The sequence below is a fragment of the Erpetoichthys calabaricus genome, chromosome 9 (genome assembly GCF_900747795.2).
Source record: "Erpetoichthys calabaricus chromosome 9, fErpCal1.3, whole genome shotgun sequence".
In the NCBI taxonomy this organism is placed as follows: domain Eukaryota; kingdom Metazoa; phylum Chordata; class Cladistia; order Polypteriformes; family Polypteridae; genus Erpetoichthys; species Erpetoichthys calabaricus.
In genome coordinates, this window is record NC_041402.2 from 96,158,977 (window position 1) to 96,181,289 (window position 22,313).

Below are 22,313 nucleotides of genomic sequence, written 5' to 3' on the forward strand. Positions count from 1 at the left end.
TGGTTTTTAAAGACTTCTTCCTTCATTGTGTTTTGAGAGGGAAACATACAATTGTCCGTGACTGACAATTGGAGGACCGCCGTTGCACGCTCATTCAGCAATTCACATCCGCAACAAACATGTCTCTTCTTACATGGTCCTGCCGTGTCTACCCTCGTTCTCAAAGAATACACACCGCCTGGTCATGTGCCCGCTCGCAAGAGCAACTCACGGAGACCCGCCCACCAACTCTAAGACCATGGCGTGTAAAACAGTTTGCGATGGTGGTGCGTGCGTCATAACCGAAAAGAATAATGAAAAGTCAACGTGGCTCAGAGGTGCATGTGGAGTCTAGCAGAGACGAACGTGAATGACGCCCTGTGTTGTGACGTGCTGCGTCCGAGGTGGTGGGTGTGGCTCGGCGAGTCGTCGTCGTATCCAATGACGTCGTGTTTTGTGAGTTGCTGCGTCCGAGTTGGTGGGTGTGGCTCTGCGAGTTTTCGTCGTATCCAATGGTCTTAGAGTTGGTGGGCGTGGCTGTCTTGCGTGCTTTCCATGGGTGGCTACTTGCGTGTTTTCCATGGGTGGCTACTTGTCGGCGGCTTAATGAATTATATATATAGATATTTTTCTCAAACAATTAAAAAAAACACTTATTTTCCTCACGAGCAATGCTGGGTATTTCAGCTAGTAATCCATAAAATGAGGTTAAAATCCCAAGGGCAGAGAGCAATTCTAAAATCTCAGTCCCCGGTGCCTCTTTAATCTCCATCCTCCTCCTTTTCTGTTCTGTTTTTTTCTTTTTCTGTCTCTTTGTTTTCCTTTTCTTTTTTGTTCTCCTTCTTCGCTATTTCATTGATCTTCCTTTCTTTCTGTTTTAATCTCCCCACTTGTCCCGTACAGGCTCTTATTTTTCTGACCTAACTGGGTGCAGGTGTAATACATTGCTACCTCTGAGATGTGAATGAGGCACCTGATTGATCTGCTCACCTTTGCACGTGAATTGCAATCAACCCTGGTGCGAAGCGCACTCGCACACAACCACAGCCATTCAGGGCCTGCACTTCATGGGACGTGTTTATTTATTTAAAAACTGTACTGCGCCACGGACCTTTTATCACAATCTATCAATTATTAACTTGCTTAATGCAGGTCAGCATCAAAAGGGAGCAGAAGCCTGCACTTTGTTCAGTCATACTAAGGAATACAAAACACCATTGACCTTCTAGAAAAGGAATTATGGAGCATCTTTTAGTCAATTACTGCTGTGTAGTAAGACCTTAGCAAAGGTTTCTGCTATGTAGCATTAACTGACTAGTAAACACACTATAGAAAGCCCATAGGCAACCCTTTCTAAAATGTCATCTGTATTGGGCATGGCCACTCAACGCACTACCTATGTCTGCTTTAATAGTAGATTCACCTTTGATGACAGAAGTCTAAGGAAAATGGATACTGCAAAATGCATCTATAATGCCTATACTCTTATGTAACAAGACCTTAACAAAGGATTATTTTGGTCTTCATAACTGTTATGAAACATTAGTAGATAGTTTCTTCATCTTTGTGCAGTGTAGCATATTGAAATTATGGTAAAATTACTTGTTAATATGAAGGATTCACAGGTCTTATACTAAATATGTAATATTGAGGGAAATGTGTTTCAGTTAAGCCACCTCAGACCACTCCAAAGTGAAGTTTTGTTAGTAGGTCACAATGCAGAGATGAATAAACACTTCACTGATGCTTTGCAAGTGTTATGAAGACCTAAATAAGTGTATAATAGTAAATTAGTAATAGATGCATTCTTACAGTACCTAAACTAAAGTGTTATTAAATAGTGAAAATATTTTTGTCTGTCATTTGCTACTAACAACCAGGGTAACAGGATAGTTGCTTTTTAAAAATAGTTTGTTGATTCATCTGATTAGTTTTGTTGATTTATTTCTCTTGAAGTGAAGTTACTGACCCAGCACATTGCAGCATAGAAAATCACACTGTACAGAGTCGTACAGTACATAAAGGATGTCAGGATTTGAATGCTGAACACTGGAGATGTAGGGCAATGGCTCTGATCACTACATTTTAGTCAGATATGCAAGTAAGAATTTCACTGTGCTCTGTACATATGACATTAATGCTGCTATTACTACTACAGCACCATTATATCACCTGCAGGTGGCAGTGTAACAAATTGGGCACAATTTGCTGAAAGCAGGCTACTCACCTTTCTAAACTGTAAGGCGGCTAATTTAAGGATAGGCCAATATCACCTCCTAAAGCACCCTGGCGTGTGTCCCCCTTTCAATATAATAAACTTTAAACAGCCAAATTCTTGATAGTGTATATTGACATGCATGTGCGTCAGAGAGTCACCCTCTGAGTTCCTCCCAGGTATGTAGTTTAGCGGGGTGCTGCATCTGACTGTGCTGTCTTCATTTTCCTCCACAACACTGAGAAACTGCCAAGTGAGGGCAACAACCATCCAGAAGGATGTGCCACTTCACAACCAAGCGACCAGAGACATGGAGTTCCTTTATAAATTGAAGAGACCCTTTAAAATATTTAGCCCAGAGTTAACTGGAGGCTGCTATTTTGTTACTGCAAAGTATGACGTCATCAGGCTTTGCTTTTTCTTTTCCCATTTAATGTAATGGGGAATATACTGTACATGCGTACAAACACAGCATGTATATAACTAAAAGGACAGTTACAAGACAATTTTAGTGAAGCCAGGAAAAATATATTGTATATTTATAAGAAAAGACACAAAGATGGAAAGAGCAATGACATTTTTTTTCTCCCCACAACACAATAACCCTTAAAGTGCAAATACAAATACAGTATCTACAGTAAATTAAGCACTCCAACCCCTCCCGAAGTTCACATAATAGTCCAGAGGTCAAACAGTCTTATTTTACTGGGTGGATGAATTGTAGAAGCCAGCCAAAGAAAGAATTTGAATTTATTTAAATGTAAAATATTTCCACAGTCAGCACTGCACTATAATAATAATAATAATAATAAAAAAAACTTCAACAAGCTCACACGGGAGAGTTAGACATAACAGGGAGAATGCAGAATCCAAGGAACCTGGAACTTGGCCCTGGAGATGAATGCTGATCTTCCCCTATCTAGATAGGTCTTTATAGATGTAGTTTATTTTTATGGGTAATGCAGTTGCTGATCTGTTTATATACGTAGTTATATTTTCCTATCAATTACTGTTTTCTCTCTCTCCATTTCAACAATGAGGCAATTTATGCAAACTCCAAATTATGAAAACTGGACATCCTGCCTTTAGTGGTGCTGCTGTTAATCACCAGTTAACTTCAACCTAGCATGTACCGGCTATCTTCTTTGAACGTACGAGTAGGCCATAAAGAAAAACAGGAAACATATAACATTTCTGTGTGGCAGTGCTACAGGATTAGTTTATTATTTAATGGCAGCGGTTCTCAAACTCATTCCTGGGGACCCCATGTGGTTGCAGGTTTTTGTTCCAACTAGTTTCACCGTCACTGAGTCATTTTGTCTGTCATTGATCTCATTGAATTAGCTGGTCTTTTTTCTCTTCTCTCATTCTGCATTTATAAAAGGAGAGCAGTGTGATTTTCACCATTAAAGACATTTAGAAATGTATGTATCTTTGCAACATCTTTAAATGTTTAACTCTCTTTTGTTGTTTTTCTATCAATTTGCCCATTTCTGTGTAGTTTGCTCCCTTAGTTGCATTTTAGTAATGAAAGTTAATAATGAACAGAGCAGACACCAGGGCAAACAACCCTGAATGTTGAAAGGCTGCAACTACATCAGCTTCAGACCCACTAAAGTGTTCATCTGTACATTATAGAGTAAATAACCAAAACACTTGGAAAAGTAAAATGAAAATCAAGATGGAGATCTTAAAAGCAAAGTTGGCAAAAAGACACTATATTATCCCAAAGTAATATATATGGACGCCTGGTATATTCCAATAAAAACTTTGCAAACTTAGTTTTGTAATTTCTACATGGATCCTAAAACACAGAAACTGGGAAATGACATCTTCCTAAATTAGGCTAGCAGTCCAATTAAAAACAAAAGCTGGTTGAACAAAAACCTTCCTACAGCCACTGGGGGTCCGATGACTGACCCTGAGGGCCACTGTTCTGTGGTATTATAATTACTCATTCCAAAAAACAAAGGACCCTTTATGTTATTTTCTTTCAAAATTAAGCACTTAATGAAAACATTGTGATAAGCTGCCCGGACACAGACAGACGGACACCATTGTACAGTCCACCACACGTTTATTGTGCATAAACACAGTCCAATAAAGTGCACAAACCCAGTGCCTCCAGCACCAATCTCCCCCAAAGTCCAGGCTCTCACTCTCTCTGCCTGCTCTCAGGCCGCCTCCTCTCTCCTGCCTCCAAACCTTGTCCTCTCCTCACCCGACTCCAGTCCTTCTTTGCAGGGAGGCGGCCCCTTTTATAAATGCCGGATGGGCTCCAGGTGCTTCCCGACACTCCTAAGACACTCCCCTGTGTGGCGGAAGTGCCGGCTGTATTCCCGGAAGCCCTCCAGGTGCTCCCAATCTTCTTCCCCCCAGCACTTCCTGGTGTGGCGGAAGTGTTGGGGTTCCAGGTCCTTCAGGCATAGGGGCGCCCCCTGGCAGAGACCACGGGCCCCTACAGGGTTGGGCTTCCAAGCCCTGCACCCGTGGCCCCTAAAGGAACCAGGGCGGTCGCCCTCTCGTGGTCTGGAGGAGGCATGAGCCCTCCTCCTGTCCTCCTGGGCGTCCCGGCTGGGTACCACCCCCAGCCGCGTGCCACAACATACACTACATCCATCAACTGCAACATACTGTAATGTGTAGAATGCCATGCTACAAGTAAAAAATGATGTTTTGATTTGATAGCTTCCTTAATCTCAAAGTCAAAGTCAAAAGTCAAAGCGAACTTTATTGTCATCTCAACCATATACAAGTATACAGATAGATGAAATTGCAAAGCTCAGGGTCCACAGTGTAACAACATGAAGTGCAAATTAAAAATTAAAATTAAATTAAAAATAAAATGTATATTTAAATTTAAAATTAAAATTAAAACACAAACAAGACAAGACATTGTGCAAAGACAAGACAAAGAAATAGCAGCAATATTGACGTGTAGTAAGCAATATGAACATTGATGCAATGTATGGCATTATGCAATTGATACTTAAATATAATCAATAAATACGTAATCTAATAAATAAATAATAGATATACATAATACAGAAATTATCAGTGTATGATAATAGTTGTTTAAGACATGTGTAAACAATGACAGGTCAGAATGTTGGAGGGTTCCCTGTACTGTGTCCTATTAGTAAAAGGCTAGAGCTTTGGATTCTTTCTAGATGTACAGTACGTACATCCACAAAAGTATAACTAACTTCTGGGTCAAAGCCTAACCTGGTAGCACCAGGTGTAAGGCAGCCATACCCTGCAGTCAGCGAAAAGTGCAATACAAGCTTGGATAAGGTGTCAGGGCACACACACACACACACACACACCAACCCTGTGCCCAATTTATAGTTTCCATTTAACATAACCTGCACATCTTAAGTAAAGTGTGAGGAAAACCAGATATACCCAATATACATATAAACAAGGAGAAAGTGGAAATACTACACAGACCACAATAAGTCTCAGAATTTAAGCCCAGTATACAGGATTTGTAAAGCAACAGCATGAACAACTCCACCACTGTAATGAAATCCCTCCTAAATGTACTGGTTCACATACTATAACATACTGAAAAGCTGTATGAGATGTCATTTGCTACCAGTACAAAAACACAACAGATGAAGCATATGGCTGGCTGGAGCATACACAAATCTATCATCTAGGAGTTCTTTGGAGAAGAAGAGTTAAGCTATTAGTTTTTTTGTGATTTTCAGCAGCCTCTTATAGCACCTCCCTGCATTTTAGGTTAAGACATGGACTAAAAAGATTGCCTGACTCAAGCCTCATGTGAGGTACTGACTCAGGTTTGTGTTCTAGGAGCCTAATAGGGACGTCCTATAAAGAGACGCTGGTTATACTTTGTCACTGCCCAGGAGTCCACTCTGAGGTGTTGACAGTTAAATGTCACCTGTCCTTTGGATTTACAAAGATGCCCTCTCATCGCTGTCAACCACACCATAAAGTAGATTTACTCATGCTCCAGAGATGGAGCAACTTCTAAGCAGCATGACTATGCTTCCGTGTGTGCAACTTCAAGCTGCCTCTCTCCCAGTCTCCTTCGGCACACAGATAGCTGTAGAGTTTTAAGAGATGTACAAAATACAAATAAACAGCATGGTATACTGACTAACAACCAGAAAGCACAAATATGCTGGTTCCATTCCCATCTGCAACTAACTATGAGACCTTGAGCAAGTCATTTAACTCCCCTGAAGTATATAAACAATTGTAACAAATCTTGACATTATAAGTCACTTTGGATGAATGCATCACCAATTTAAATACAAATTAATAAGTTTGTTAAGGTGCATATCTATCCATACATTCATTCACCCATTTTTCAATCTGTTCAGTACTGTGTAAGGTCATGGTGGCTTGGAATCTATCCCGGCACAAGCACTCAGACACACACATTTATTCACTCACAGAAGGGCATAGTACAGTTGCAGATTAACCTAAAGAAAATTGCAGAGCGTTGGGTAATTCCATCCACAGCCTGATCAGCTACAGTGACTCTACTGAAAGCAGAGCATGTATGTCACAGAACACAATTTAGAAAATGTCTTTTATTAAATGAGCACACAGTTAAGATGTGGATGCCTTTCAAAATATCTGAAGAATGTCAGAATGGGGCAAATTTCTGGAGCTAGGTATTAACTTTGCTTTGATCACGATCCTGGGACAGTTTTAAGATGATTTTGTTGAAGTTTACATTGTTATGTATACTATGGCTTTATGATTGATGCTTGAAGTTTTTAGATGCCTAAGGCATGCAGTTTTTTTAAATTTGTTTCTCCATTTACATCCAAGCAAACACTATTTCAAAAACATTTGGTGATAATAAACTGGCCAAATAAACTTTGCTAAATGTATCATATGGCTTCCAACATAAGATTCTATAAACAGAATCAAGAGAGTCTGTACTTTAGAAGGAATCTATAAATTAAATCAGGATTTGTAGTGCATGAATATCTTGTGCATCTCAATTGAACAGCAAAGTGAACATGCTTGTTTATTCTCTCAAAAGCTGGTCATATTTTTGATGTAGGTTTTCTGAATGACGAATTCATTAGGCTGATATACAATATAAGCATTGTACAAGGTGAGCAAGATGAGCAAGATACACACTGTACAAATAAATGGTAACAGCATTTTAAAATCATTTTTGTCTAGTGGTAATGATGAATCACAGCAAGCAGCATTACAATAAAGAGACAAGCATCTTCAGATATAAATGTATTTTCTGTTGTTGTAACATTTCAGTCTGATGTGAAATAGGAATTTTGTTGAGGAGTTAAGGCCAATTTCGGAATATCTTCAGTCCTTCATATGATACTGCTAGTGCTTGAATTTATGCCTTCATCACTTTGGCTGCGATCCCACTAATAAAAATTTATATACAGAAATTTGAGAGCCAATGCCACTTTGATCTTACAGTGTGATGACATCCATATTAATGAATGAGGGAATATGTGTTGAAATGAGAGCATGTTTATCTTGCATTCATATTTTGAAATGCAAACATGTAATAAGGTACATATACAGTGAAAGATTAACTTAGCAGAAACAAGCTAATTCATAAGTTAGATAAACAATGTTTTGACAATGGAAACGTCACACTTTTGCTTATATGGTTACTTAATAAATATTGTTAAGTATCCGTGCATATGTTAAGAAAAAAAATAACATCACTACAATGCAATACGGAAGATTGTGACCTAGAAAACAGACAGCAAGGATATGGCAAGAATGTAGTCATACAACAGGTAAAGGTCAGAAGCCAGAAAAACAAATGAGAACCAAATCACAAAACAGACACATTAAACAGAAGTCATTGTTGTTAGTGACAAGATGAAAAGACCTTGACATTTAAGAGAAATGGTAAGGAGACTTTAAAAGACTAGACAAAATTATGGTCAGGATCTAGTATGGGTCAAAACCAGAAATATCTAAATTGAAAACAATTCCCAAAAACTCAAAACAAGTAATCAACAACCAAAACAATGTGACAATAACTAGCATTCCTTGAGCTTCCCACCATTAAAGGAGATTTTCTGGAGTTTTGTTGATCCACAGTGGGATACTTACGAAGCAGGTTGCCATAATTTTATAGTGGTATACTAATGACATCATGAACCACATCACTTCTGATTGTGGAGTAGCAATGTGACCCAATTACTGAAATAACATCACAGCCTCCAATAATCCACAATATAGTATAAAAGGAAAAAGTTTAAATGTTATAATGTTATTTAAATTGATCAGAAATTAAAAAAAAGAAATAAAAATACACAGAAACCCATATCTATAACATAACAGCCATTTTAAGATAAAGCATTGTATAGAAATATGTCATAACTTTACCTGAGTATGCTTTGAGAAAAATTTTGCTTTTACTTGAGTATAAAAGTTTCTGTCTACTTTCACTTTTACTTCACTGGTTTTGAAATACAAATGGCTACTCCTCTAATATATTTTGCTAGACACAATCCTTGTTGCAATTGTAGTGACAACAGTGTGCTAGATGTTGGGGGCTGACACAGAAAAAGATCAGCTGATGCCAGTAGGAGGTGCATCACTCACCGTGTTTAGTGCTCTGAGTGACTTGCTGCAGACAGTTCACCAAAGAGCAAATCCTCGAACTTAAAGAAGAAATATTTCTTTTAGTCTGAAATTTGCTTTATGGTAACTTGTAGCATGAGCCAAATGGAGAGCTCATTTATTCGGCCATGCAGAGCCTGAACAGTGTGAATGTTGCCCCTCCCGGTGACGTCAATTGATCTCTGTTTGTGCCCGCACTGAACGTCTCCGTGAAGCGTTGCCACTGCACTCACCTGTCCACAGTGCAAATCCCACCCTTGTTATTGTTGCTTTTTAGTTTAAAGATTTTTTCTGTGGTGAACAGTCAGCAGCGAGTTGCAAACCCACCATCACCAGCTCAGACAAGCACTTGCAATGTGAGCTAAATGGAGAGCTCCTTTAGTTAGCCACGCAGAGCCCTACTGGTGGTGTCAGCTGATCTCTCTCTCTGTGTCAGCTCCCACCATCTTGTGCAGCATCACCACTACAGCAATATCAAAGCAGAAAACAAAATGGCTATACAAATATGCACTATGTTTTACTCAATTATGTAAAGTGCACTTTTAGGAATATATAAAGAATGTACAGTATACAATGAATCTGGAATGAATTTCAAATGTGTGCTTGCTGGCCTTTACACCCAATCAACAGCACAATCATTCCAAGTACACCTGGCTGCATCTTGCATAACAGGGTGGGATTGGATGTTTAGGGCTGGGCTGGATATTGATGACATCAGTTACTTATACAGGCACTGTCCTTATGACAGCCTACCATAACTGATGGGGCTGATCCCCCTGTCCTGAGTGAGGTGTACTTGTGCTGTGGTTTACTCAGCTTGTCACATGTGTCACTCGTGTTAATCTGAGCATCGTAGCTCCAAGATCAGATTGTGAAGTAGTTGGAAAAGCCCAATAAAGATGCAATTTCTTTTGAATGTGAGAAAGTCAAGGTAAAGAACTTTACTAAAAATTATTTAACAAAAGGCAACACTTAATTAGAGTTTGTTTTGATAACTAATGTTAATATTAAGCTAATTCTGTCAATTTTCATACAGTTTGGTGTTATTTGAACAACAAATGGGTGTCAGAGAACTCTTAAAATGTTTTCCATTTAAGTTAATTAGTTGTTCTCATTATGAAATCCATTTTACAAAAATGGTTTTCAGGAAGCAATTAGCTCCTTCTTAAAGCAGAGGAGGTCTATACAGCTCTACTATGAGTGCCTGCCCCACTGAAATCAAAATATAATCATTAAGATGTCCAGCTCATGCGGAACGTCAATGCTTCAAGCTGCAGTTACCTAGCTCATACGTTTGTGACTGTAATATGACTCACATGCAGAAAGAAGGCAATCTGAATTATTTTAAGTTGGTAGCAAATTTTATCTATATATAAATCAGGGAATGATCCAATATTTACTTGTACTTGGATAGTTAAATACAATTAATATCAGATACTTTAAATGTTCTGTCTGAGTAGTTTGCTCATGGGCAAATTTTACTTTTATTTGAGGTACTTTTTCTTAAAGGTATTTCTACTTTTACTCAAGTATGGCTGTTGAGTACTTTAAACAACATTCATAAGATTAAAACTCCAGATGTACCCCATTGTTTTCTCAAGACTGCTGAGGTGATCTTGTCTAAGAAGACAAGGCATGTACAGTGGTGTGAAAAACTATTTGCTCCCTTCCTGATTTCTTATTCTTTTGCATGTTTGTCACACAAAATGTTTCTGATCATCAAACACATTTAACCATTAGTCAAATATAACACAAGTAAACACAAAATGCAGTTTTTAAATGATGGTGTTTATTATTTAGGGAGAAAAAAAATCCAAACCTACATGGCCCTGTGTGAAAAAGTAATTGCCCCCTTGTTAAAAAATAACCTAACTGTGGTGTATCATACCTGAGTTCAATTTCCGTAGCCATCCCCAGGCCTGATTACTGCCACACCTGTTTCAATCAAGAAATCACTTAAATAGGAGCTGCCTGACACAGAGAAGTAGACCAAAAGCACCTCAAAAGCTAGATATCATGCCAAGATCCAAAGAAATTCAGGAACAAATGAGAACAGAAGTAATTGAGATCTATCAGTCTGGTAAAGGTTATAAAGCCATTTCTAAAGCTTTGGGACTCCAGCGAACGACAGTGAGAGCCATTATCCACAAATGGCAAAAACATGGAACAGTGGTGAACCTTCCCAGGAGTGGCCGGCCGACCAAAATTACCCCAAGAGCGCAGAGACGACTCATCCGAGAGGTCACAAAAGACCCCAGGACAACGTCTAAAGAACTGCAGGCCTCACTTGCCTCAATTAAGGTCAGTGTTCACGACTCCACCATAAGAAAGAGACTGGGCAAAAACGGCCTGCATGGCAGATGTCCAAGACGCAAACCACTGTTAAGCAAAAAGAACATTAGGGCTCGTCTCAATTTTGCTAAGAAACATCTCAATGATTGCCAAGACTTTTGGGAAAATACCTTGTGGACTGATGAGACAAAAGTTGAACTTTTTGGAAGGCAAATGTCCCGTTACATCTGGCGTAAAAGGAACACAGCATTTCAGAAAAAGAACATCATACCAACAGTAAAATATGGTGGTGGTAGTGTGATGGTCTGGGGTTGTTTTGCTGCTTCAGGACCTGGAAGGCTTGCTGTGATAGATGGAACCATGAATTCTACTGTCTACCAAAAAATCCTGAAGGAGAATGTCCGGCCATCTGTTCGTCAACTCAAGCTGAAGCGATCTTGGGTGCTGCAACAGGACAATGACCCAAAACACACCAGCAAATCCACCTCTGAATGGCTGAAGAAAAACAAAATGAAGACTTTGGAGTGGCCTAGTCAAAGTCCTGACCTGAATCCAACTGAGATGCTATGGCATGACCTTAAAAAGGCGGTTCATGCTAGAAAACCCTCAAATAAAGCTGAATTACAACAATTTTGCAAAGATGAGTGGGCCAAAATTCGTCCAGAGCGCTGTAAAAGACTCATTGCAAGTTATCGCAAATGCTTGATTGCAGTTATTGCTGCTAAGGGTGGCCCAACCAGTTATTAGGTTCAGGGGGCAATTACTTTTTCACACAGGGCCATGTAGGTTTGGATTTTTTTTCTCCCTAAATAATAAACACCACCATTTAAAAACTGCATTTTGTGTTTACTTGTGTTATATTTGACTAATGGTTAAATGTGTTTGATGATCAGAAACATTTTGTGTGACAAACATGCAAAAGAATAAGAAATCAGGAAGGGGGCAAATAGTTTTTCACACCACTGTAAATATCCTGAGTATATGCCCAAGACCTGTCTTTGAGACCATAACCTTACCACTACACCAGATAAAAGAGCCACAAACCTCTTTTTCCAGAGTCTAAACATTTTCGGACCTCATAGTTTTGTAATCTGTAATAAGTACAGGTGGAAATGGATGTCATTTTTCAAAAGACCTCCTGGTAGAGACAAGTTTATATGGCCAAACGTGAAAAGAAAGATGTGTTTTAAAATGTTGAGGAAGGGCAAGATAACATGTGACATAAACTACTTGCATGATAATAGAGTAATGTCCAATATATCTATGACCAGTTTGTCAGGATAGCACTCTCAAGAATGAACTGCATAGCTGATTGGTAGTAGTCATACATTGTCTCAAAACGGGAGGTTTAAATTCACATAGACATTCGAAAGGTGAAATCTTAACAGAAGAATAAGCATAAATATTTCAAGAATATTCAGGAAACAATCTAATTAGACTGGAAAGTATTTACAGAAAAGCATAGAACCTCTGCGCGTTGGTTAATTTTGTCAGTCTGACCATTACACACAAGGTAATACCCCAAAGTTAACTTAACATCTACCACTACTTTTGGGAAAATATTCTGCCAGAGTTTGGAAATAAATTATTGTGATATGAAAAAATAAAATTAGGAAAAACATGAAATCTAAAATAATCTCAAATTAAAATGTCCAACACGTCTTTAGGAGGAGGTACTTTCTTCAATGGAATAAAGTAAGCACTCTTAAACAACCTGACAACAATAAATGATATTGCAATATGAACACGAGAAAAAGGAAGATCTGAAATATAATGTATTGTGGTACCCTTCCTAGGGTCAGAGGGTGGTGAGAGAGGTTGGAGAAGACCTATATGTGGCTTGATTTAGTTAAGAAGAAAACCTCACAGGATTGCATAAATTCTTTGATTTCATGCATCATAGCTGGCCACCAAAAGTACCTTTTAATCAATTCTATACAATGTTAGCCAAAAAAGGAAGAAGAAAGACCCCAAAAAACTGTTTCTCCTTTAACACGCCTGGGCACAAATATCTTTCCATTAGGAACATTTGCAAGAATGGGCTGAGTATATGGTGTCAATTCAATAGTATTTAAACACCACTGTGATAGGCCTCATCAGTGACAATGATGCAACATTGTTGTTAAAATAACACGGTAGCCTCCAGAAACAGAAAATGTCATCAGATCTAAACATTGCATCTGCTTTCTCCAGATGCAAACTCAGACACACCACAGTCAACTCTTCCTTGTCCACATGTGCAGCCTGAACCCTAATGTCTATGCAATCCATCAAAGTGCACATTAAACTGAGGCACTTATAACTCTCAGTGGAAACCACTAGAATATAGTTAGAATATGAAAACTGAAGAGAAGACATCCTACAATAAAAATGTCAAAAAACTCAATGTAAATATCAGCTAAAAATTAAACATGCTTTACATTTTCATTGTAAGCTGAGAGTCATCAGTTTTGGAAATGTAGCAGATCTTAGCTTGGTCTGACTCATCCCGCTGAGAAAAAGCATCTTCAAAAATTAACCTGTGGGAGGACTCTGTTAGATTGAATGATTATTGGGGATTTTGAGCTCACATTTTGCAACAGACTAATATACACAAGAGGCTCTATTCATAACTGGTGCATAGTGGATCTAATTCCGAATGTACACACAGATCTTAAGAATATACCCGAGTGAATCTGTGTGTGTTTTTTTTTATCAAATAAGCAATATGTTTTATCGAAGACTAAGAAAACTCATTTTTTATATTCCTCCATCCTTGTTATTCCCCAAGGGCAGAGTACCCAAGTATGAAATTTGATTCAGTCTAGACTGTTCACAACTTGACTGATGAGGTCAGTTTTTGAAATCTATTGCTTTAATGGAGTCCAGTACTGTTAAAATTTTATTAGTGTTGCTGCATGTTTTATAGAGCTAAGCCTCTGAACTATTTTATACTTTATATGGTATGCACTATGTTATTATCTTATTCTTGATTCCATGTTTTGGTTCATAATCACCTGTTCTCTGCTTTATTAGCCAGGATGGTGGCTCACAATAGTATCCACCTACAGTATATCTGCACAATTACTTCTATCTATCTATCTATCTATCTATCTATCTATCTATCTATCTATCTATCTATCTATCTATCTATCTATCTATCTATCTATCTATCTATCTATCTATCTATCTATCTATCTATCTATCTATCTATCTATCTATCTATCTATGGGTTCAGTCTAGACTGTTCACAAATTGACTGATGAGGTCAGTTTTTGAGATCAACTGCTTTAATGGAGTTTTATTAATCTGATAACTTGTTTACTACATATATATACTGTACATATATTGTGAGATTTTTGTGCTCTTTTGAGACCCTCCCCCTTACGGTTGAGGGTTGCTTATCTGTTACCGAGGCAACCACAGGTTTGCGGCACCACTGAGGCATCTGCAAGTTTGCAGCCTCCCCACATAACATGTCTGTTGCACTGTGGTTGATGTGGTGAACATTCTAATCTGGCCACTGACCTGGCCCCGTCACTGCTTGTTTGCTGTGTCTGTGTGTATTGAAGTAGTAGCTCCTGTTTGAATACATACCCTGACTGTTCCTGTTTTGATTGGAATAAAGTTGGTTTTCTTGAAGTCTTTGGACTCAGTGTCTTCTCTCGAGTTCAAGATAGTGACTCATGTGTCACTATATATATATATAAATATATTTATTTATACACACATATTATTGTGCTGCCCTCTCTGTTGTAACTTCATCATTATCATTATTCAACACATGTGATAAGAGTGAATAGAAGATGTAGCATAGCAAAGAATAAGACATGTTACACAGTCATTTGTTGACACCTTTGAGGATGCAGGTGGTGTAGACCTTCTTTATTTTGTTGACATTCAGGGAGAGGTTGTTGTCATGGCACCATACAGTCAGGTCTTTTAGCTCCCTCCTGTAGGCAGCCTCATGATTGTTACTGATGAGGCCTATCACTGTGGTGTTGACCATGAATTTGATGATGATGTTGCCCTCATGCTTTGTCATACGTGAATAGACTGCATAGCAGTGGAATGAGGAAACAGTCACTAATGCTGGTGAACAATGTGGAGGAGTTCTTGTTGCCAATTTTCACTGACTGGGCCCATTGTGATTGCCCAGGTGCCCACAGCAATGGGCATCTTCCTTTCCAAGGACAACTATAGTTATAACCAAGGGTGGAGTGGGGCAAATGAGTACATGTGGAATACCAGGCACATGGCTTAGATATTAGTGGCTAATTTTAAATAAAAAATCATGCCCTAAGAGGGTGCAGGCTCCAAACAGGTGTAGGTGTTCGCAAGTGAGTTTTGCTCTGTGGCTAATTGGGGTACGCTGCATGCACGTGCATTTGAGAGGCAGAGGCAGTGGCTTCAGTGGCCAGGGAGAGACAGAAAGATAAGCAAGAGATGGAGGTTAAATGGAGAGAAGACAGAGATGCAGAGAGAGAGCAAGAAGGCCCATGCTGCACGGAGAGGCAGGAGGTTGGGAGTGAGCTTCAGGGCTGCAAGATCATGATGCTGAAGAAAGGGTGCTCCTACTGAGTGATTGCCAGGAATTAGGAGTGACCTGACATGCAGTGTCTCTCGCAAACACAGAGGGAGTAGTAGCAGGGGACATATGTGGCTCAGCGTGGTGCTCCAGGATTGCTGAGAGCCGGGCAATGGGGACCTGAACCAGTGTGTGATGGTTGACTGCACCTGTTGATAAGTGTCTTGTCCTTCTGCAAAGTGTGAACAGGATAAGGGGATGCAAGATCAGACAATATTTAACTGTGTATGCAGCACAACTCCTGGGTCAGAGTCACATCCGGACTATTGCAACTCTCTGCTTGCAGGAGTACCGGCATGTGTTGCCCAGCTGCTGCAGATGATTCAAAATGCAGCAGCACATCTGGTGTTTAATCAGCCAAGGGGACATATGTCATTTCTCTCTTCAGACCACTACATTGGCTTCCTGTAGCAGCACATATTCAGTTAAAATCCATGATGCTTGCCTATATATAGAGACACTTGTGAATTCCTATGCTCCTTCTCAACCAAGTCTGCTGATGAATGACATCTAGTGATGCCACCTCTGCATGGTATTAATTCTCAGTCCAGACTCTTTTCATGTGTAGCTCCCAGCTGGTGGATCGAGTTGCCCACCTCCATTCAGAATTACAACTCCATTAATGTGCTTAAGAAGTGTTTGAAGACTTTCTTGTTTGGTGAATTTCTGTCTAAAGCCTTTCTTGTTTGGTGATTTTCTGTCCAGCTAATATTAGCTGTTAGGTTTTTTGTTATCTAGGATCTGTAGCCTGCTTTTATTTCTGTTCTGAGCTCTCCACTTGTGGTGATCAATTTTGTAACCTTGTCCTGTAACACTTGTTCCAAAACAGTCTACCAGACTGATGTTTATTCGATTGTTTACCTCTTTTGTAAAACTCTTTAGATAAAAGCATCTACTAAGAAAATACAGTATATGTAAATGTAAAGCAATACAATTACATAAAAAAGAGGAGGGTAAGAAATGCATGTTCTAGAAAATGATCAAAAACAGTAAACAATGAAAACGCTTTAGAATCATAACAGTTCCCTCTGCCTTTGTCTGAAGCAAAGTAGAGATTGACCTCACACTGCCAAAAAGTAAAACTGACCTTGACATTTTGAATAAGGTCTTTGCTTCTTGACTTCAGGGGTGAAGGTTTCTTTGGGCAATGTCTTGCCAGGCACTCTTGGTTTTTTCCATTCTCCTTCCCTCAGCAGACGAGTGGCTTCCTTCTTTGCAAAGCTGCCAAGGTGCTCGGTGTACTGTCCATACAGCTGTCAGAGAGAACAGATAAAACAGGAAAACAAGAGTTCATTCATACATTTAAAGTCAGATCCGGATATGTAGCACCCCAACTCCATCTGGGAAAATGACCTTCCAAGTACAACTTTATTCATTTATTTATTTTTCTGAAAGTGCTTAACCATTATTTTTGGACTGGTGCACCTCTCCTCTCAGTTACACTCAAGAATGCATTCTCACATGAATATGGTTTCCTGTTAACCACAGGGACATCTTTAATTAGAAATGAATCTTAATTAAACCTTCTCAGCACATAATCTTTGCCAAGAAGTTTAATTTGTTTCAGATAAGAGAGAGAAATAGATTGATAGAGAGAGGAAAAAGAGAGAGACAGAATGAAAAAGTGTTTTGGTGTTATCTCTGACTCAAAAGTAGTGTCGTCAGCCACAGGTCTTACACGAGAATTAAGATCCAGCTTGAACACAGAGAGGCTAAACATTTGTAAGGTTGATTTGCAGCCTGTCAGAGCCATGCCGTAAAGACGCTCAAAGGCGTCAAGGACATGCGCAGCTTTTTTGAAATTCTCACATTCTGTTTTGCCTCTCTGAGTCCTCACCCTTTACAAAAGTGTGGGAACGAGTAGAGGAGGAAGTGCTCTTTACTCAGTTATCCTCCATTTCCCACTCTCATGTTTGTACATAAGTCATAATAAATGAGACCCTTGTAAAAATATATGGCTTTAATTATTAACGCAGTGTGAGAGATAGCACTGCATTCTGCCCAAATAGCATCTGAGTCACCTTACGTATCATAACATACTGATAAAGAAAACAGAAAACATTACCTTTTGACTAAAAAACTGTTTTGAATGATTGCTTGATTTATGTGTGAAAGTAAGCAATTCTGGCTAAAGCAAAGAAAGATAATCATTCTTAATTGTTCTTTACTTCTGCTTTGAGCTAACAAACATTGCCTTTCAGTTGTACTGAATCAGTTCATGTTTTTATTGTATGTAGCACCTTGCAATATAAAATGCTTCACTTTCAAAGGCACTAAGAATGACACACTTGTAATCTGTGCCACTTTACTTAAATTTTTCAGAATGTTCTAAGTCTGCTCAAAATGCTGTTCCATTAACTTTACTGTACAGCGTGTATGCCAGTAAGCACACACAATTTATCAATAATAACAACATTTATTTATATAGCACATTTTCATACAAATGATGTAACTCAAAGTGCTTTTCACAATGAAGAAAGAGAAAAAAGACAAAATAAATTAGAAAATAGAATTAGGGAACACTAATTAACATAGAGTAAAAGTAAGGTCCGATGGCCAGGGAGGACAGAAACAACAAAAAAAAACTCCAGATGGCTGGAGAAAAAAATAAAATCTGCAGGAGTTCCAGGCCATAAGACCGCCCAGCCCCCTCTTGGCATTCTGGGTAACATAAATGACCTCACAATCAGTCCTCATTGTATTCAGGGTTCACATGGAAGAACTTGATGATGACGGTCATGTGGACTTCTGGCCTTTAATCCATCAATGTATCGACTCGTTCATTTTTACTTCATGTTACAATACAATACAATACAGTTTATTTTTGTATAGCCCAAAATCACACAGGGAGTGCCGCAATGGGCTTTAACAGGCCCTGCCTCTTGACAGCCCCCCAGCCTTGACTCTCTAAGAAGACAAGGAAAAACTCCCAAAAAAACCTTGTAGGAAAAAATGGAAGAAACCTTGGGAAAGGCAGTTCAAAGAGAGACCCCTTTCCAGGTAGGTTGGGCGTGCAGTGGGTGTCAAACGAAGGGGGTCAATATAATACAATACACAGAACAGAACAAATCCTCAATACAGTATAAAATAAAAAGTTTTTGTAGAAGTAAAAAAAAATAAAAATTTTAGAAGTATGGAGCAGAATTTAACAGTAGATGATATCACATAATAAGATTTGGATATTTTTAGAGTCCTGGAGACCTCATCCATTAAGCTGCCTCCCCCATTTGGCCATTCCACGGGTGAAACAGTGCTGTGTTAGAAATCACTTTGAAATGTTTTAAATAATCTTCCATCCATCCAGAGTATACCTTAGCAGGATTAATCAGGCTTAAAATTTGAGTTATCCATGAACAGGACAATAATTCCATTAAAGGCAATGTTTAACTCAGTTTAGAATATGGTTGCAATCCAGATAGAATTTAAGTATAAGCATATACGTTACATGTATAGATGGTTCTGAATTGTTTCAGTGTGGGTGTTTGAGTGTGGACTACAGTAAATTGGTGGCCCAGTGAAATTTGCTTCCCACCTTTCACTGATTACTACTGAATAATAATAATAATAATTCTTTGCATTTATATAGCTGAACTCAGCTCCAGATCTTGTGTATATGATGTGTTGGTCTCACCAGGTCACTAATGTGAATCTGTGGAGTTACAGGGAGGTAAGACACTGTGTGGCATTAATCCGTGCCATATAATAATGTGTGTGACCTGTGACCTTTGGCACTGTGATTAGATTAAACAGGTTAGAAAATGGATGTAGGGATGGAATGAGATGGAATTCCTAGAGGGCTCGGGATACCAGCATTGGACTTAAGGCTCCAACAGATACTGTTGGTTGGATGGTTGGTTGTTGGGTGGGGTAAGAGTTTTATTTTTGATTTGGATGGCATCAATGAAGAACCTGCACGGTTTTCCAAGAGAATAAGTGACACTGTGTATGTGAGTGAACATCTGTCCAGTTTTGTAACCAAATGTATTCCAATATATATATATATATATATATATATATATATATATATATATATATATATATATATATATATATATATATATATATATATATACATATATATATATATATATATATATATATATATATATATATATATATATATATATATATATATATGAAAGGAATTATTAGGGCATAATGGTGAATAAGGATTCATGTTCACACTGATGTAATCTATACTATAAAGTAGTAGCAGAGCATAAATAGGACAGCATCAAAGTAGAAGAAAATGCCATGGTGTTAGGAATATGTGAGTTCCCTCTTGGAAAATAATACAAAAGTAACAAATACAGTGTGAGACACAACCTGGCCATGGTAAAAAATCAGATGTCATGTGGAATTAGTGTTTTAGTTGTGGTCAAGTTAAGGATGAGAGAATATCTGAGAAGTGCAGACACCTTTTTACATGGTAAAAGGAGAGAGAAGCAAGAGGTGTTGAAACATAATATTGTTTACGGTGTGTGCTTTGCCAATGCAAAAGTAATATTTACTCGATCTAAACTCCAAATAGATATGAAGCACAGTTAGAACACCATTTGAGCATTTATGAGTGATCTCAGGAAACAATGGGAAAATGACTAGGGTTCTCATTGTTTTAGCAGTACATCCAATCACCATTGACAAATTATTGTTGAAGGCCCCTTTCTTGGAGAAGTGTGGCCACCTTCATAAGACTTCCTATCAGTAGTGATAGAGAATCAACAGAGACTCTTGGCTACTTCAAGTTTGTTGAGTTTCAGATCTTAGACTCATGATAAGAAGACCATGAGTGTATTTTTTGTTCATTTCCTGTGTTGCTGACTTTTACCACTAATTGTATAAGTTATAAGAGGCATTGCATATATTTTCTGTTTTGGCTGCACTTTTTTCATTGGTGTCTCCATCTCCTTTTTTTTAAGGTGGAGACAGTGAGTAAGACTTCCATTGCACTTGTGAATTACAGGATATTAAGCAAAAGTGAAGATGAGAGCACATCGGAGAAATAAAATGATATCTAAAATAATAAACATAATATCAGCCTCAATGTGCACCAAAAAGGACATGAAAGAATACAATATAAACTGTTGCTTTGAGTAATCGATACTTATGGATTGAGAAAGTCAGCTATGCATAATTAAACACTAATATACTGTATATAGCTGTTGCCAATAAATACACTCCTCATGACAAAGAAGCACTCACTTCTGTGATTATAGTTTTATAGTATTAAAACTATACTTAACTATACTGTACTCATGTGTAATGAGTACAGTTAAATCCTTACTTGAATGTGCTAATCAAGCACAACATGTCACCACAATAGGAAGTTATGATTAGTTGAGCATAACTGCCTTACGTTTCTGTCCCCCTTAACTTAAATAACTTCCCCTACTCTCTAACTCGAAAGATCTGCCTTTCTTATCTGATGGATCTCAGAATGAATTTGTCAAAACCCAGTAACATCACAGAAAGCAGACAATGATTAAGACACTGGCAATTTTTTAAACTTTAAACAGAGGATGGGTGATTTTGTCTTCCTTAAACTTGAAATTTCCATTGTAAATACTGCAAAAGTATAATACTGGCAATACACGGCAAGAGTAACCATTGATTAGTAATGAATATAAAGCTGGCCCCTCTGTCCTGTTTGCCTGGTATCTTCTATGTAACCACCTGCCCGCATCCCCTCATGCCTATCTGGCCAACATCAGCCCTTTCTCCTATCACAATTTACAGATCCGAAGATTTTAAAATTGCTTCTCTCAATGCAAGGTCATTTCAAAGTTGTTTTGACTTTCAGAGAATTTTAATTAAATGCAAAATGTAGATTTATCACAAATCACTCATTACCTGGACAATACAGCTCTGTGTGGAAGCTGATAGAGGAGATTAGATTGCAGAGCCTCACTGAGTGAGGACCACAGTGGGAAATCTGCCTCAATCTGTCCGTCTGTCTGTAGCCAATCAGTTCCTCTGCACTTGCCTCCACCTCTTCATTTCACTATTCATGCCTGTCTGTCATGTGCTCAAAGCCACAGCCACATCTTTCCTTTTTTATCCAACATCTTTATTGACTAGCAGCTTTTGTTTGCTGATGGCTGATTTTTTTCATGTTTGACATGCTAACCCCCATGTTCAGTGGTGTACAAACTTTCTCCTCTAAGGGCCACACCAACAACTTGCCCTTTTCTGTGAATCACATTTAAAGATTTGGAAATGAAAATAGAATAATAATCCTAACCCTAACCCTAATTTTACCTTCCAAGTTTAAAAGCAGAGAATCCAAGGCTTCTTTTAGTGTTACGTATAGTCTATAAGTCATACATTTCTTAACTTTTGAAAAATTCACAGATGTTAAACTCTGATGTGATTCTTTTGAGTTCACAGGTGAAAATCCACTCACCTATAAATTTAATTTATGAACCCAGTTTTTACTATACATGGATAAAGAGACTAGCAGCTTTGTAAGCACGGAAAGAACAAGCTCTTGTTACAACCTTCAAACAGCAATATATCATAAAATATTAGCACATTCTGGACTAACCCTACTCTTCAATTACTGTAACTTTGACTCTTTTTGGAAAATAACATTTGTGCAAATATTGGAAAGTTTTTTTAATTTGTTTGATTTTCATATGACATTTATGTAGGTGGTCACTT

At 38.3% G+C, this 22,313-nt stretch overlaps 1 protein-coding gene across 2 annotated transcripts in view; it reads right to left on the minus strand.

The window, feature by feature from the left end:
* Window positions 1-22,313, minus strand: part of clcn1b (chloride channel, voltage-sensitive 1b) — a 242,144-nt gene that overhangs the window by 193,807 nt on the left and 26,024 nt on the right. For both annotated transcript variants that reach the window (XM_051931704.1, XM_051931705.1), the window contains exon 2: window positions 16,741-16,906. In XM_051931704.1, the coding sequence (XP_051787664.1) occupies window positions 16,741-16,906 (166 nt within the window). The remainder of the gene's footprint in view (window positions 1-16,740; window positions 16,907-22,313) is intronic.